Here is a 15432-nt window from a genome sequence, read left to right as displayed (position 1 = left end):
GCTCGCACATCACGGAGGCGTCGGCCGGGTTCCGGTCGCACAGCTGACATTTCACGGCCGCGCCGCGGCTCTGCTGGTACCGGGAGACGATCGACTCCAGGAGCCTGTTTCGCGGGAAGCCCCGCAGCCCCCGTTCGTCCAGCGAGACGCTCCGGTGGCAGAGCGGACAGGTGATGGAACAGTGGCGGTGGAGCGGTGGGGGGAACACCCGTACCCCGCTGGGGGACTTCAGGCACGGCGTGTAGGACCCGTAGCCGCTGTCCGTCTCGCTGTACGTGCTCATCTTGTCCAGGTCCAGACAGTCGTAGTCCAGAGTCCCGGAGGCTCGGTGGTGCGGGGGGGTCTCGCCCTCCGCGGTTTGGACCGTGATGTTCCGGGCGCACGCCAGACACACGTTGTGCGAGCACGGGAGGAGGACGGGGTCCTTGTAGAGAGAACCACAAACCGGGCATTTTAGTTCCTCATCCATCGTGTCTCTAAAACGCTCTCTCTCTCACACACACACACACACAGGACGCGGAGGCACCGAGCGATCAGTGAACGTACACCAGCACTACTGCCGTGGACAGCTCCCTGGCCCGCTTTACGCAGGCGCACAATCGGGGGGGATTGTTGTTTTTGTAGTCCGTGTGGATGGATTCAACCTGGATGTATCGGCACTCGAGCGATTGTACTTTGACCAAAAACTACAAACACCCTAATCCCTCCTCGCCTACTCAAACCCATAGACTCCGTTACACATTAGACACACTCACACACACACACACACACACACACACACACACACACACATACACACACACACACACACACACACACACACGCTCACACACACACGCTCACACACACACACACACACACACACACACACGCTCACACACACACACACACACACACGCTCACACACACACGCTCACACACACACACACGCTCACACACTACCCCCCCATCGCTCCTAAATGAAAAGCATTTCATCCAGCCTCTTACAGCTCAGTGGGGACTCTGTCTCTCATTAGGCTGTATCTCTAAACGACGATATCCTCACATAACCTTTCTTATTTCTCTTATTTTTTTGTACATAATGCGCAATAAATGCTTGCGCTATAATTAGATCCTGTATTCTGGTGTATTTAGTGCCTACATGACATTTTAAATAATCAATTCAGAGGCCAGTTTCTTCCCCCTCCGCCGTGAGTAATGTTTCCGTTCTCCCTGGTTGGATAAAGAAGCCACAGATGTTGTCCTCTCTCCCGGTGATGATTCACCTTCTTTGGCGCGTGTTCTGCGTCTGCGCCCCTCAGGCCCTCCGTTTGAGTTTGATTAGAGATTCGAGGCAGGTTGGGTTAGATGACAGATCAGAGGCAGGTTGGAAGTGTCGCTGTTAGGAGCCGACGTCCACACCTTCATGTCTAATCTGATTTCAGGCGTTTAATTAAACGGATGTGTCTCATTGACATGTCTAACCCCTCCGGCGTCAAATAATTGAAATCTACTGTGCCAGAAATACATCCATTGGTCTAAAACAGCCTTTTACCTGAGATGTCCTGGTGATTGTATGATACACACCAGCCCTGATTAGGCAATTATTAGAAAAACATAAATTCAGAAGACATTTGATTTCAAGTTCAACGTGTTCCGTCTGAAAGGTAAATCGGCCCTTAGTTTCTGTGAACGATATTCAAACGTTCTGAAATGAGATTCTCTCGTGTCACATGGTCAGTTTAGGACCTTGATAAAGGATCTGTTTGATCGGAGGAATGTCCATGTTTTCATTGATTATATTGTGTAACTGTACTTCATAGCCTCATTAATAAGCGCTATTATGTTTGTAATTCTGAATGTACATTTATGATTGTTTCATGTCTGGAAGCGGGGCCTCGACCTCAGTTGGACCTCCCTGCCTAAATCAAGGTTTAATAACGAACATCACATCTAGGGAAGGTAGCTGTGACTGTCGCTGTAAGACTCACTATTCACCCATTCAGAACTCATCCCTCCCATTTAAGATGGAAGTCATATACGTGTCTACAGCGATATTTAGAGAGTGATTAGTTAGCTCTCAAAGACGTGTCATATTTAGGAAGGGTTCATAAACTATGATTTATCACCATGATGATAGGGCTTAGCTGGTATAAGATTCATTTGATTCTCAACCGGCTAAAATCCGTGTGTGTGTGTGTGTGTGTGTGTGTGTGTGTGTGTCACAGCAAGGGAGGTTGGTGGAGGTAGAAATCGGAGGACAGGCTCATTGTAATGCATGTGGTCTGATTTCTGCCTCCACCAGCCTCCCCTGCTGTGTTCAGAGAGGTGAAAGGTTCACCGCGTTGCAGATACATATGCAGTGAATAGATTTGTTTATTTATTCATTCAGGTTCTACGCAACACATTGCTATCTGAACATTCTTCTGTTGTTCTGTGTGTGTGTGTGTGTGTGAGTGTGTGTGTGTGTGTGTGTGTGTGTGTGTGTATGTGTGTGGTCCTTTTGAGGTTCTCCCTATCCACAAAAAAGCTTCACTAACTTACAAACCTCTGTGGACAGCTGACAATGAGGCTGGTGGAGGTAGAAATCAGAATCCATTCCGATCATTACAATGAGCCCGTCCTCCGTTTTCTGCCTCCACCAGCCTCCCCTGGTAATACTCAACAGAACCAGGAGGTTCAAGGGTTCTTTGAGGATATGTGATCAAGGATCCAGTCCTCTCTGTTCTAGAAGGAGGGAGCAAGAACAGTCAGAGAGGAAGAAAAGGAATGTTCTTATTTCATCTCTCTCCCCGAAGGACCTCCGCTTCCCAGGCCAGCTGAAGACACGTCATATGAAGCACAAACATGAAAATCCTGAGATTTTTAAAAAAACATTTTTAAAAAAAACATTCAAACTATTATTCTAACTATTATATTCTATTTCACATGCAAATCACTTCATATGGGGACTTGTTATACAAATGCGCAACGTTCAGACAGGGAAAAGATTGTCCTGAGGAGATTATAGTGTCAAATATTTTTTTAAATCCCCTTCTGCCCTTTTGATCTTTTACATATGATGTACAATCCTCCAATACAGAGATACGATCGCATTTCAAAATCCCTTTTCACCATTTGGTTTCCTAATCTTTCGTTCATGTGAATTCCGTGTCAATCTGTGTACACAAGTTCACCAAACAGAAATCCCACAGTCGACACTGCTGCAACAGTTGGCCGCTCTGGTGCCGCTTGGGCAGTTGAAAGTTTTGATTAAGGACCTCTCTGTTGAAAAATGTGTTTGTTTTTCTTGATTGTGTTTTATTAGGCAAGGCAACTTTTATTTATATAGCACATTTCATACACGAGGCAGACAGTGCCGAGGCAGAGTCCAAGTACTTCACATGAAAACATGTCATACAAGAAAATAAAACAAGAAAATGAAATAAGAAAAGAGTAAAGTTATAAAAGTGCAAAAGTTAAAAAGTAAAAAAAAAAAAAAAAAAAAAAAAAAAAAAAACATTATAGTAAAAAGTGCAAAATTAAAAGTACAATGTACTCAGTTTAGGTTGGTATTGGCGATCTAACAATATTATGTTGTCATTGTGTGTGTGTGTGTGTGTGTGTATTATGTATGGTTGTTACCTGTGTGTATGCAGGGCTCCCTGGTAAAAGAAACATTGGTCTCAATGGGACTCCCTGCTAAAATAAAGGTTAAATAAATCTAATAAATAAATCAGATTTATTGAATAAGCATCAGAGTCTCTGATTGATGTTTTTATTGTGTGTGTTGAGTCCATTGTCCGACAGCCTCATATATACGAATCATTAACCTCAACGTTTATTTAAAGTGCATTTTTTAATTTAGTCTCAATACACTTCAGAGACAGAACAAAGATGAGTAAAAGCTAAACAGCAGAATAATGTCATTCTTTAATTCACGGTTTTATATCTACACTCACTGAACACTTTATTAGGAACACCTGGACACCTTCTCATGGTGGAGGAACACCTGTACACCTTCTCATGGTGGAGGTGGTGTAATGGTGTGGGGAATGTTTTCTTGGCACACTTTGGGCCCGTTAATACCAATCAATCATCGCTTGAATGCCACAGCCTATTTGAGTGTTGTTGCTGACCATGTGCATCCCTTCATGGCCACAATTTACCCATCTTCTAATGGCTACTTCCAGCATGATAATGCACCATGTCACAGAGCAAAAGTCGTCTCAAACTGGTTTCATGAACATGACAATGAGTTCAGTGTTCTTCAGTGGCCTTCCCAGTCACCAGATCTGAATCCAATAAGCACCTTTGAAAAACCAGAAAATGTCTTCATGGACCAGAATCTCAAAGGAACGTTTCCAACATCTTGTGAAATCAATGCCACGAAGAATTGAGGCTGTTTTGAGAGCAAAGGGAGGCCCTACCCAGTATTAGTATAGTGTTCCTAATAAAGGGAGACCCTACCCAGTATTAGTAGTGTTCCTAATAAAGGGAGGCCCTACCCAGTATTAGTATAGTGTTCTAATAAAGTGTTCCGTGAGTGTACAATTCACCCTATTCCAGTTACACTACTGATATCAGTGCTTTATCATAAGCACAGGAAACCTACAGGAAGATCAGAGTATGATCTCAGTAACAGTATGATCTTCAACAACACAATCAACAGAATATAATAATTACAGAATAAACAATGCATGGCAGGATCAATAGATCTGTCTGAATGTATGGCAGGATCAATAGATCTGTCTGAATTTTGGCCAATTAAATGCAATTCATTAGTCAAGCATCAATCACAACAACTCAGAGGCGTTCGCAACAGGTGTGTGTGTGTGTGTGTGTGTGTGTGTGTGTCACAGCAAGGGAGGTTGGTGGAGGTAGAAATCGGAGGACAGGTTCATTGTAATGCATGTGGTCTGATTTCTGCCTCCACCAGCCTCCCCTGCTGTGTTCAGAGAGGTGAAAGGTTCACCGCGTTGCAGATACATATGCAGTGAATAGATTTGTTTATTTATTCATTCATGTTCTACGCAACACATTGCTATCTGAACATTCTTCTGTTGTTCTGTGTGTGTGTGTGTGTGTGTGTGTGTGTGTGTGTGTGTGTGTGTGTGTGTGTGTCCGTGTCCTCTAGACCTCTGACATGGTGCTGTCGGGATTGACCCGGACGGGCCTGGAGCTCTTCCTCAGGTCCTGCAGCTGCTTGGCGGGCTTCCCCACGCCATCCTCGAACCTGCGCTCCACCACGGGCAGCACCGTCTCGTGGAGGAACGCGGCGTTCTGGCAGATGAACGCCTTTTTCTCGGGCTCCTGCTCACAGCGCAGGCTGTAGTCCACGTGCTGCACCGCCACCAGGATGATCTCCCTCAGGCTCTCCAGCAGAACCATGTGGAGTTCCGGGAAATAGAGTTTCAGCCCTTCCTCCAGGAAGGCCATCATCTGCTTGGTGAAGGCCACCACCGTGTAGCTGAGGTTGACCCAGCAGTCGTCGCCCGTGTACTGGTCGAAGGTGCTCACACCACAGCCTCTCATCTCCTCCTTCAGCTTGGTCAGAGCCTCGGGCGTCATCAGGTTCATCTTCCGCCACATCTCCTCAGAGTTGCGGTGTTTGGTCGCCTCCATGATGATCTCCTTGTAGCTCTGCAGGGCCGCCTTGATGTCTGGGGGGGGAGGGGGGGGGGGGGGGAGGAGGAGAGATTAGATTAGAGAAAGTGAGAGAGAGAGAGTGATAGAATAGAGAAAGAGAGAGAGTGAGAGAAAGTGAGAGAATGGGATTGAATAGAGAGATGGATAGATGGATAGATGGATGGATGGACGGATGGGTGGATAGATAGATAGACAGAGAGGAGATTAGATTCAATGATAATTGAGACGTTTGTTAGTCCTATGACAGGGGGGAGGGAGAGAGAATAGACAAAGAGAGAAAACAGGATAGATGGATGGATGGATAGATAGATACAACAGGACAACAACTTGAGCGGACCTTTGACCAGCAGGGACTGGAGCGTGAAGGTGAGGTCCAGGCCGATCTCGCTGAGCTTCCTGCAGTGCTCCTTGGCCACCTTGACGCACTCTGCAGCCGTGGACAGACTCTCCTGGCTGTCGAACACCTGCTTGCTGAAGGCGTCCACAAACATCTTCATGGCCGAGCGCGACCACACCACGAAGGCAGAGTAGCAGCCTGTGTTCCCCGCGAAATCCATCTCAAACTCCTTGGCCGTCTCCCGAAGGCTGGTGAAGAAGATGTTGCAGAGCTTGTGGATGTAGAGGAGCGTGGCGCCTTCGATGCGCAGCTGCCGAATGGCCGTCTGGACCGCGGCGGCCCGGTTCTTCAGGAACAGCTCGCAGGCCTTGGTGGACTGGCCCAGGCGGATCAGCTGGGACACGGCCCGGCGCGTGGCTTTGGGCCCGCCACGGAGCGAGCGGTCGGGGGACAGCTCGAACACCAGGACTTCGGTCAGCTGTCGCACACGCGAGTCCACCTTCACCCTCAGCTCCTTCAACCTGGGGCTGAGGGCCTGCTCCTTCCCCCTGGGGCTGAGGGCTTGGCCCTTCCCCCTGGGGCTGAGGGCTTGGCCCTTCCCCCTGGGGCTGACCGCCTGGTCCTTCAGGTACTCGTTCAGCTTATCCAGAAGGTCCACGGCGCCCTCAAAGTCCCGCTGGGCGATGCAGACGTCCAGGTCCTCCGGCAGCTCCTGGATCCACTCCAGACCCAGGTCCACGGCGTCGTCCGAGTCGAAGGGGTTGTTGTCGTCATCCTCGTCAAACGGGTTGGTGGAGGCAGACGGTGCCTCGGGCCTCACGGGAGAATGGGCCGCCACCGCCACCTCCTCCTCTTTCTTGTGCTTGTCCTTCGTAACCTTGTTCTTCTTGGTCTCGTCCAGGATCTCCAGCCACTCCTTCTTCACCTTGCTGTTCTCCGCCTGGAAGACGCGGCTGTCGGGGGACATGAGGATCTTGAACATGTCCTTCATGGGAGGGTTGTCCTTCACGTTGACGATGGCGAAACTCTCCAGGTCGTAGAGGGCGTTGAACTTGTACTTCAGCGTCCCACGGCGGTTGGCCAGCCACGTGGCGATGAGGAGGCAGTCGTTCATGAGGAAGGCGTGCACCTTCTGGATCTGGGCCATGTTGTCCACGTCGTATTCCGTTAGATCGCCGTTGTACACTAAGTACCTCCCCGGGGTGTCCAGGATGTTCTTGCACCCCTCGACCTTCTCCAGCAGGGTGGTGAGCGTCCTCTGTTTCACCTCCTCCGTCTCTTTGGGGAAGGCCGCCAGCATCTCCTTGGCCGTTTCGTCCTTGTCGGTGGACAGCAGAGTCTGAGTGATGCTCTCCATGATGCTCTTCTGCTCCGTGAGGATGTGGCTCAGCTGGTACATCTCACTCTCCAGGTAGGAGATCTCCTTGGCGGTTTCGATGAACTGTCTGTAGTTCTTGTAGACGTTTTTCTTGAGGTTTTGCGCCGTCTCGTCGGCCAGGGTCTGGATCTTCTGCCGGTGTTCCTGCAGGTCTCTGTCGCCGTCAGACTGTTGGGACAGCTGCTTGACGTAATTTTGCGGGTCGAAATTGGCCGATTCCAGCTGCTTGCGGAGTCTGTTCGCCGTGTCCGTCATCCTGCCGGTTAGATCGGTATGTTTTGAGACTGGAAACGGTGTCAGATCAACAATAACAGACGGAGAAACGGAGACTGACAGTCCTGCTCGCTGCTACAGCAACAGGAAGCAGGTCAACACCCAGGAACGTCACGGGATCTGGGAAAATAGGTGGCCAACAAAGTACATACAATGGAAAAATAATAATATGCCTATTAATTCAATCAATAGCGCGTTTCTTTATCAAAGCGACAGTGAAATGGACAGATGCTAATCGTAGTTATCATTTGTACATTTTAAGTTTTCATTTACACCAGAATACATATGATGCTACACCCCGTGTACTGTTTCAGTTGGCCACCATGTATCCCTGCTGGGAGGACTAAGGTATCCCAGGACTCCCAGATGTAAACAGGAAGTGTTTTGAAAGAGAGAACGGTGCTGCGGTCTGCTCCGACCGTTGATCATTTACCGAAACTAATCTAATCTAACGGTACCGGGATGTTGTGATGAGGACGTATCGAGAGTTGGGACAATACTTTGACAGCTGTCGGGTGATAACAGCCGGAGAGCCAGTAACCCCAACCCGCTACTAGTAGTCCAGCTACCTCATCATCACCCTAATCCTGATCTTCATCTCCATCACCATCAAGTCGCTTCATCTACCAGCTGTCTGGCATCGCTCTCAGTCCGGCCAGCTAAGGTGGATCCATCTCTCCATCCATCCATCGGTGGTTGAACATGGACGAGGACCTGCTCTTCGCTCTCCAGCTGCAGGAGCAGTTCGACTACGAGGCGTCGGTCGCCACGTCCACATCTGATCACACCGACAGCAACGGCGACCGCGACCACGGACACGGCCAGAAAAGACGGAAAGTCGAGTCTAGTAATAGTAGTAGTAGTAGTAGTAGTAGTGGTGGTAATGTGGTCCCATATCGCCCTCCTTACCCCGAGAAGCCGATGTCCATCGTGGATGAGTCGTGGGAGACGCTGGACCCCAGCCCCGACGTGAGGGCGATGTTCCTGGAGTTCAACGACACCTTCTTCTGGGGGAAACTGTTCGGTGTGGAGGTCAAATGGAGCCCTAGGATGACACTGTAAGTCAGGCAGGCATCTGAAGAGCTGAGGCCCCTCTCATCATTATCTGTCTGTATGACTAATAAAGTGATTCTGTTGTCGGTCAACCGTGTTAGAGCCTGAAATGTGATTCCTATGACTGTTTCACATGATCGTAGCAGGTCTGTCATAGATATGAATGACTAAAAGACCTATGAGGCCTTCATGGTTTGAGAAGACAGTCTATGCTCGGTTATTAGGCCTAATATTATACTAATACTCTGATCTCCCTGTGCATGTGTGTGTTGTGTGCTGTGTGTGTGTAACACATTCCTAACAACCTAACAATCTGATTGTATGGCAAATAAAGGATTTGATAGATTTGATTGATTGATCTTCATGTGCAGGTGTGTGCTGCTCTGATCTGTGTGTGTGTGTGTGTGTGTGTGTGTGTGTGTGTGTGTGTGTGTTCATCTGCAGGTGTGCAGGCGTGTGCTGTTATGAGGGTCGAGGGGGGCTGTGTTCCATCCGCCTCAGTGAGCCCCTCCTGAAACTCCGCCCCCGCCGTGACCTCGTCCAGGTGGGTGACCTGTCACAGCTGAAACGTCTGGACTCCTCTGTGTCTCTGTGACTTTGTGTCTCTGTGTCTCTGTGACTTTGTGTCTCTGTGTCGTAGAAGTAGTGGTAGCAGGCTGGGGTTAGTTTGGGAAAGATGTCACGTTTAATGCACTGATGCTGTGGTAGACATGACCACTGCAGTGTAGGTCTCGAGGTCAAATCATTTTTCAATCTTTTAACAGTTGACAAATACTCAATCTGACCCCGCTGCTTTGATGCAAGGTTGATTTTAAATGATTTAAACATGACATTACGTTATGTTGGTGACACTTCAGGGATAATAATCATGAACCCCAGACTTTATGCAACACTCTGAAGCACACTCCCTGTCTGGCTCTGTGAGATTACTTACATTTACCTTGAAGTCATTCAGCAGACGCTTTTATCCAAGTGATTTACAATAAGTACATTTGTCTCGGTAAGTGAATCAACTATACAACCGTCATCATCAGTAAAACCTTCCATAAGAACCAGTTCCATCTGCAGCCACGGTGCTGGAGGAAGGAAGAAACATACAAACATTTTTGTCTTCCAAGTTCTGCTCATGTAGAGTGTTAGAGGGTGGAGTGACCTGGTCCTTCAGCATCACATGACCAATAATAACCCGTCTCCTTCCAGACTCTTCTTCATGAGATGATCCACGCGCTGCTCTTCGTGACCCAGAACAACCGGGACCGGGACGGCCACGGACCCGAGTTCTGCAAACACATGGACCGAATCAACGACGCCACCGGGACTAAGATCACAGTAAGTTCTTTAACCGGGACTAAGATCACAGTAAGTTCTTTAACCGGGACTAAGATCACAGTAAGTTCTTTAACCGGGACTAAGATCACAGTAAGTTCTTTAACCGGGTCCATTTTAACTCCAGTTAGTTCTTTAACCAGGTCCATTTTAACTTAAGTTGTCAAAATGTTGGCTACTTTGTTTTTGTTGATCACTGACAACGACCCAGGAATGAGGCGTGTCCCTGCGGTTTGATACAAAGTCAACAGAGCACTCTTGGTCTTGGTGAGTCAGTCCCCGCTGAATCACTTGTGTCCCGTCATGTTTTGATATGTCACCGACACTGAAGTGACATGGAATAAGCCAGGGCTGTCCTGAGGCGAAGGCCTGACTGACTCTAACACTGAAGTCAACCCTGTCTCGTCACCGGGCCATTTTAGGAACTTCTTTAACCCACCAACTGCCAAAGAGTTCCGGAACACTCACCACCTAGAGTGCCAAGTGTTAAAAAAGAGACCTTGGTCTCAAAGGGACTCCGCTGAATAAATAAAGGATAAATACAAAATAAAATAATACTTAATTGTGATAGGTCACTGACTCTTTTGATATGTTGGTGTCTCTCCCCCTCTGCCCCCTCCCCTCCTCTCTCCCTCCTCCTCTCTCCCCCCTCCCATCCCCTCAGGTATACCACACGTTCCATGACGAGGTGGACCTCTACAGGCAGCACTGGTGGAAGTGCAGCGGGCCGTGTCAGACCCGTAAGCCCTACTTTGGGTTTGTGAAGCGGGCCATGAACCGGGCCCCGTCGTCCCAGGACCCATGGTGGGCGGAGCACCAGCGCACCTGCGGGGGGCGCTACACCAAGGTCAAGGAGCCGGACGGCTACGGGAAGAAAGGTGGCAAGGAGAAGAAAGCTACAGACCAGAAGACTACAGACAAGAAAGCTACAGACCAGAAACCTACATACAAGAAACCTACAGACCAGAAACCTACAGACCAGAAACCTACAGACCAGAAACCTACAGACCAGAAACCTACATACAAGAAACCTACAGACCAGAAACCTACATACAAGAAACCTACAGACCAGAAACCTACAGACAGGAAGCCTACAGACAGGGAAGCTACAGACAAGCCTCTAGCCAAGACAGGTAACATAACAATGGATCTTTACCTTCACCTCTGATGTTCAGCAGAACTTGGAATAATTCCTTCCTCCAGCACTGTGACTGCTGATAGAACTCTGTTCTTATCCAAGGTTTTACTGAAGTATCGTTGATTCACTGACTTGAATCAAATGTACTGATTGTAAGTCGCTTTGGATAAAAGCTTCTGCTGAATGACTCACGTGCAAAATGTTAAATTAATGCGTCATGTTGTCTAACAATATGTGAACATGTCTGAATGACTCTTCATGTTCCAGGTTCCACCTCCCAGGACATCAGGAATGTCATCCCCTTCAGTGGCAGAGGCTTCACGCTGGGGGGGGGCCCTCAGCCGCTGTCCTCATCCACTCAGAAACCCCCCAAGCCCCTCCTGTCCCCACCCACCGAGACCACCACTCAGGGACTCTCCTTCCCTGGGGGGCAGGGGCTGGGCAGCCCTCTGAAGGGGACCCCTGGCTCCGTCCCAGGGAGACCCCACGCTGCCTTCGGGGGTCCTAGACCCCCCGTGAAGAAGTCTGTTAGCAACACCAGGGCCTTCGTCAACATCAACGGCTCGCCTGTGAGGATTCCCAGACCGAGTCATGTGACCAAACCGAGTCACATGACCAAGCCGTACGGCGCCGGCGCCAGCGGCGATTCCACAGACACCCGGAAGACCAAACAACCGTCGGTCCACGACCTCTTCAACGCCATGGACCCGGTCAGGTGGTCAGGGGGTGGGGCAGGAGGTACCTCCACCGTCTCCGAGTCTCCAGCTGCGACCAAGAGTGGGACATTGTCTGCAGGGAGTTGGAGGTTCGACCAGCCTGATGCTGCCTCCTCTTCCTCCTCCTCCTCTTCCTCCTCCTCCTCCATCTCTGACACCAGACAACAGAACAGCCAGCGCTCCGGAACCCCCGTCGGAGCCAAACCGGGTCCCACCGACCCTCCTCACCCTTCCAGATCTTTCCGAGGCCCGATCAAGGCTGTGGTCAGTGCCCCAGCCTCCAGGAAGAGGTCCAGGGAGGACAGCACCCGGACCCACATCCACGACTTCTTCCAGAGAAGGACGGATGAGTCAGCCTCCGCTTTGGCCTCCAGGGACACCAGAGAGGCCAGTTCTGCTGCCTCCTCCTCCTCCTCCTCCCCCTCCTCCTCCACCTCCACCTCCTCCTCCTCCCTGACTGTCAGCTGCCCTGTGTGCCAAGCTAAGGTGCAGGAGGCAAAAATCAATGAGCATCTAGACTCCTGTCTCTCCTGAATCCCGTTAGGGTGGGTGGCTGGGTGGGGTGGGTGGGTGCACTACTTCTGAGGAGTTTTAAGTGCAGTTTCATCAAACTGCCCTTCAAAACTAAACATTAACAACAACTTTATGGTTGTTTTATCTGCATTGAATTTCCTACATCATTGAATACACTACTTTGAGAAGCTGTGTTTCCTAAGTGAAGAAGAGCCTTTGTGGATAGTTGATAACTAGGTTCGGAAGGCTGGTCCATATTTCACTTGTTCCCAGTGTGCTGTGAGAGGCTGTGAGAGGCTGTGAGAGGCTGTCGAGGTCAAGAACGATTCACTCCTTTCAGACGTCCTTCTGCCCTCATCGCGTGTGCCTTCGTACAGATTTACAGCCTAAACAATATATTTATATTTCACCATCAGCTTTTATAAGATGTTGCCAATAACCATGTTTTAGTAAACGGACAAAATGCATCAGAAATGCGTCTCTCTCAGGATCAATTGGTTTCTTGGGTGCAACTCTGACTGGATGAGCCAGTCGCCGTTACCATGACGCAGAGGCCTGCCGCAGTCTGGAACTCTGAAAGTCACCCCCCCCCCCTCCCCATTATGCTGACCAGGCAGTATTGAATTGCACACTTGCTTGCTGTTCACTTCCTGGGTGTGAGAATGATTGAGTGCTGCGTTGGACGGGGTCAAGCCTTACGAGGGCGTCTGTGACTCAACTCATCAATACTTGTTTAATGCCTTGTTCAGTGGCCAGCCAAGCACTCTTGTAAATCTCACTTAAGACTCTGGAGAAACACAGTGGTTGTGTTTAACCAGACAATGACAGATACGTGATAAAGTCTTTGTTTGTTTGTTTGTTTGTTTGCACTTGTTTATGAAATGTTGGAATTAAAGTAATATTGCCTGCAGGTAAAGTCTGTAGGTTATTCTACAGATTATTCTACGTGTGCTGCTGATATGTTGTTTGTTTCTCCAATGTTCTTATTTCTTCTAAAGTTTCTATTTCAGACTGAATTATGTCTGTTTTAAATTTGTTACGTCGCTTCAGGTTTACTGTGTTCAAATAAAATGTTCTTACATATCCGTGCGCTTTTCTTGACCTGAATGTGCTTCTTCATGTTTCTCTTCACTGTCAGACGAGTACAGATCAATAAGACGGCCTAAGTGCTGCTTTATCATATCACAATACTCCTTCAATCGGCTGGAAAAAACATGTCATTCTCAAACACGCATACTTCAATAGGCGTCCATGCTCAGATGCCTTTGAAAGGACAGTCTGACCCAAGGGCAGGTTGCTCTTCTGAGAACAGCCTATGGATTCATAGAGAGCTTGTGGCTAACTTCGCTAACGAGACCGGCAGTGGAGCAGCAGTGAAACACTGTTCTTGTTGTTTTCATGGAAATACAGCTCTGCTCTTTTCAAGCGCTGGACTATTTGAGTCTGTGGTCTTGTTATTTTTGTAAGCTTTTTATTTTTTATTTTTTTACACACATCAGTGAATGTTTATCCTGTGGAGTGGTTTTCCGTGGAATAAAATACGTTGTCTGGGGAGGGAAAGTATGTGTGTGTGTGTGTGTGGGGGGGGGGGGGTCAGAGAGGGAGGGCAGCAACATGCAAGGGCCAACACACACACACACACACACACACACACACACAATGAGCCAGCTGCCCAACACAACTGCTCCCTCTGACCTGAGAGATGCTGAGACCCCCCTCTCCTCTCCTCTCCTCTCCTCTCCTCTCCTCATAGAGATCTCTGTCTGATTAATAGTTGTTAAAACAGTAAAATCCTGCATCCCAATAGTCTTCACTCTTCACTCTATTCCTTGGCCTCTCTCCTCTCCTCTCTCCTCTCCTCTGTCCTCTGTCCTCTCTCCTCTCCTCTCTCCTCTGTCCTCTCCTCTCTCCTCTGTCCTCTCCTCTCCTCTCTCCTCTCTCCCTTCTCTAAACACACTGGAGGAGATAGAGAATATCAACTGTGAAAAGTGACTGGGTCTGTCTGGGTCTAGCTGGGTTTGGCTGGGTCTGACTGGGTCTGTCTGGGTCTGTCTGGGTCCAGCTGGGTTTGGCTGGGTCTGACTGGGTCTGTCTGGGTCTAGCTGGGTTTGGCTGGGTCTGAATGGGTCTGACTGGGTCTGGCTGGTTCTGGCTGGATCTGACTGGGTCTGGCTGGATCTGACTGGGTCTGGCTGGATCTGACTGGGTCTGGCTGGGTCTGACTGCTCATGGCTCAATCACGATCTAACTGGCGTTTATGAACCGTCTGAATGGTCATTCCAACAAGACAACAAAGATCTGGAGTGAAGGTTCTAGATGTGGTTGAAGGATCTGAAGTGAAGGTTCTAGGTTCTAGATGTGGTTGAAGGATCTGAAGTGAAGGTTATAGATGTGGTTGCTCTTGAAAGGCATAGAGGAAATCAGGGTTGTGAGAGCAGAACAGTGTTCCTCAGTGACATCTGCCTGTGTGTGGGGGGGGGGGTGCTTTGTCCCTTTGTTAGGGGATGTTGTCACTGAAACTAGCAGGAATCTGGTTGGGGGGCGGGGGGGGGGGGGGTGTCACAGAGGCAGGACTCCAGTTGGGGGACGGGGAGGACAGGAGGGGGACGGGGGTGTCACCAAGGCAGGACTCCAGTTGGGAGGGGACGGGGGGACAGGGACGGGGGGGGTGTCACCAAGGCAGGACTCCGGTTGGGAGGGTTGGGGGGGTTGGGGAGCCCCACCATCTGTCCTTCACACCGACACCTTTGTTCTATAGACACACACACTTACCATGACCTCACTCCCAGTCACGCCTTGTGTTGTCCTGCTGGCCGTTGTGTTCTTGCGTCCACCACATGTCACATTTGATGTTTCAAGTGGTTTTAAAAACATCAACAACATCAACAACACATGACCTCCAGTGAGAATAAGCTACATCTGACAGCATTTCCAATGGTGACCATAATATGTGTTATGGTCTCATCAGACTTTCATAGAAGTGAAATCTAACCTCATTTGAGTGGTAGGGGCATGACTCACGCACTCTCTGCTGCTCAGGAAAGTGCATGTAGAAGAAACGAGAGTGTTTCTCTCACAACCATCTCTGACG

The 15432-nt window shown here is 49.2% G+C and overlaps 3 protein-coding genes across 3 annotated transcripts in view; 1 reads left to right on the top strand and 2 right to left on the bottom strand.

Moving 5' to 3' along the window:
* trim67 (tripartite motif containing 67) overlaps positions 1 to 469 on the bottom strand; it is a gene marked incomplete at both ends in the record, with an annotated part of 2900 nt that extends 2431 nt beyond the window's left edge. The window contains one exon of the mRNA XM_083688750.1: positions 1 to 469. This exon is cut by the window's left edge and continues 302 nt beyond it. Within this exon, the coding sequence (XP_083544876.1) occupies positions 1 to 469 (469 nt within the window).
* A 4622-nt stretch (positions 470 to 5091) lies between these two features.
* exoc8 (exocyst complex component 8) lies at positions 5092 to 7671 on the bottom strand (the record flags this gene model as incomplete). The annotated part of the gene is made up of 2 exons (XM_083689319.1): positions 5945 to 7671; positions 5092 to 5621 (listed from the first exon to the last, which is right to left on the bottom strand). The coding sequence occupies exons 1-2, from the start codon at positions 7575 to 7577 to the stop codon at positions 5092 to 5094; spliced, it is 2163 nt and encodes a 720-aa protein (XP_083545445.1). The 5' UTR covers positions 7578 to 7671.
* Positions 7672 to 7996: 325 nt separating this feature from the next.
* sprtn (SprT-like N-terminal domain) lies at positions 7997 to 13469 on the top strand. Its single transcript, XM_083688525.1, has 5 exons — positions 7997 to 8653; positions 9093 to 9192; positions 9849 to 9977; positions 10639 to 11107; positions 11380 to 13469. Exons 1-5 carry the CDS (start codon positions 8298 to 8300, stop codon positions 12360 to 12362), a joined length of 2037 nt encoding a protein of 678 aa, XP_083544651.1. The 5' UTR covers positions 7997 to 8297; the 3' UTR covers positions 12363 to 13469.
* The last annotated feature ends 1963 nt before the right edge of the window (positions 13470 to 15432 follow it).

This window comes from Argentina silus (genome assembly GCF_951799395.1).
Source record: "Argentina silus genome assembly, chromosome: 17".
Lineage (NCBI taxonomy): Eukaryota > Metazoa > Chordata > Actinopteri > Argentiniformes > Argentinidae > Argentina > Argentina silus.
Note: the sequence above shows the minus strand (reverse complement) of the source record. Positions and strands in the feature narration are given on the sequence as shown.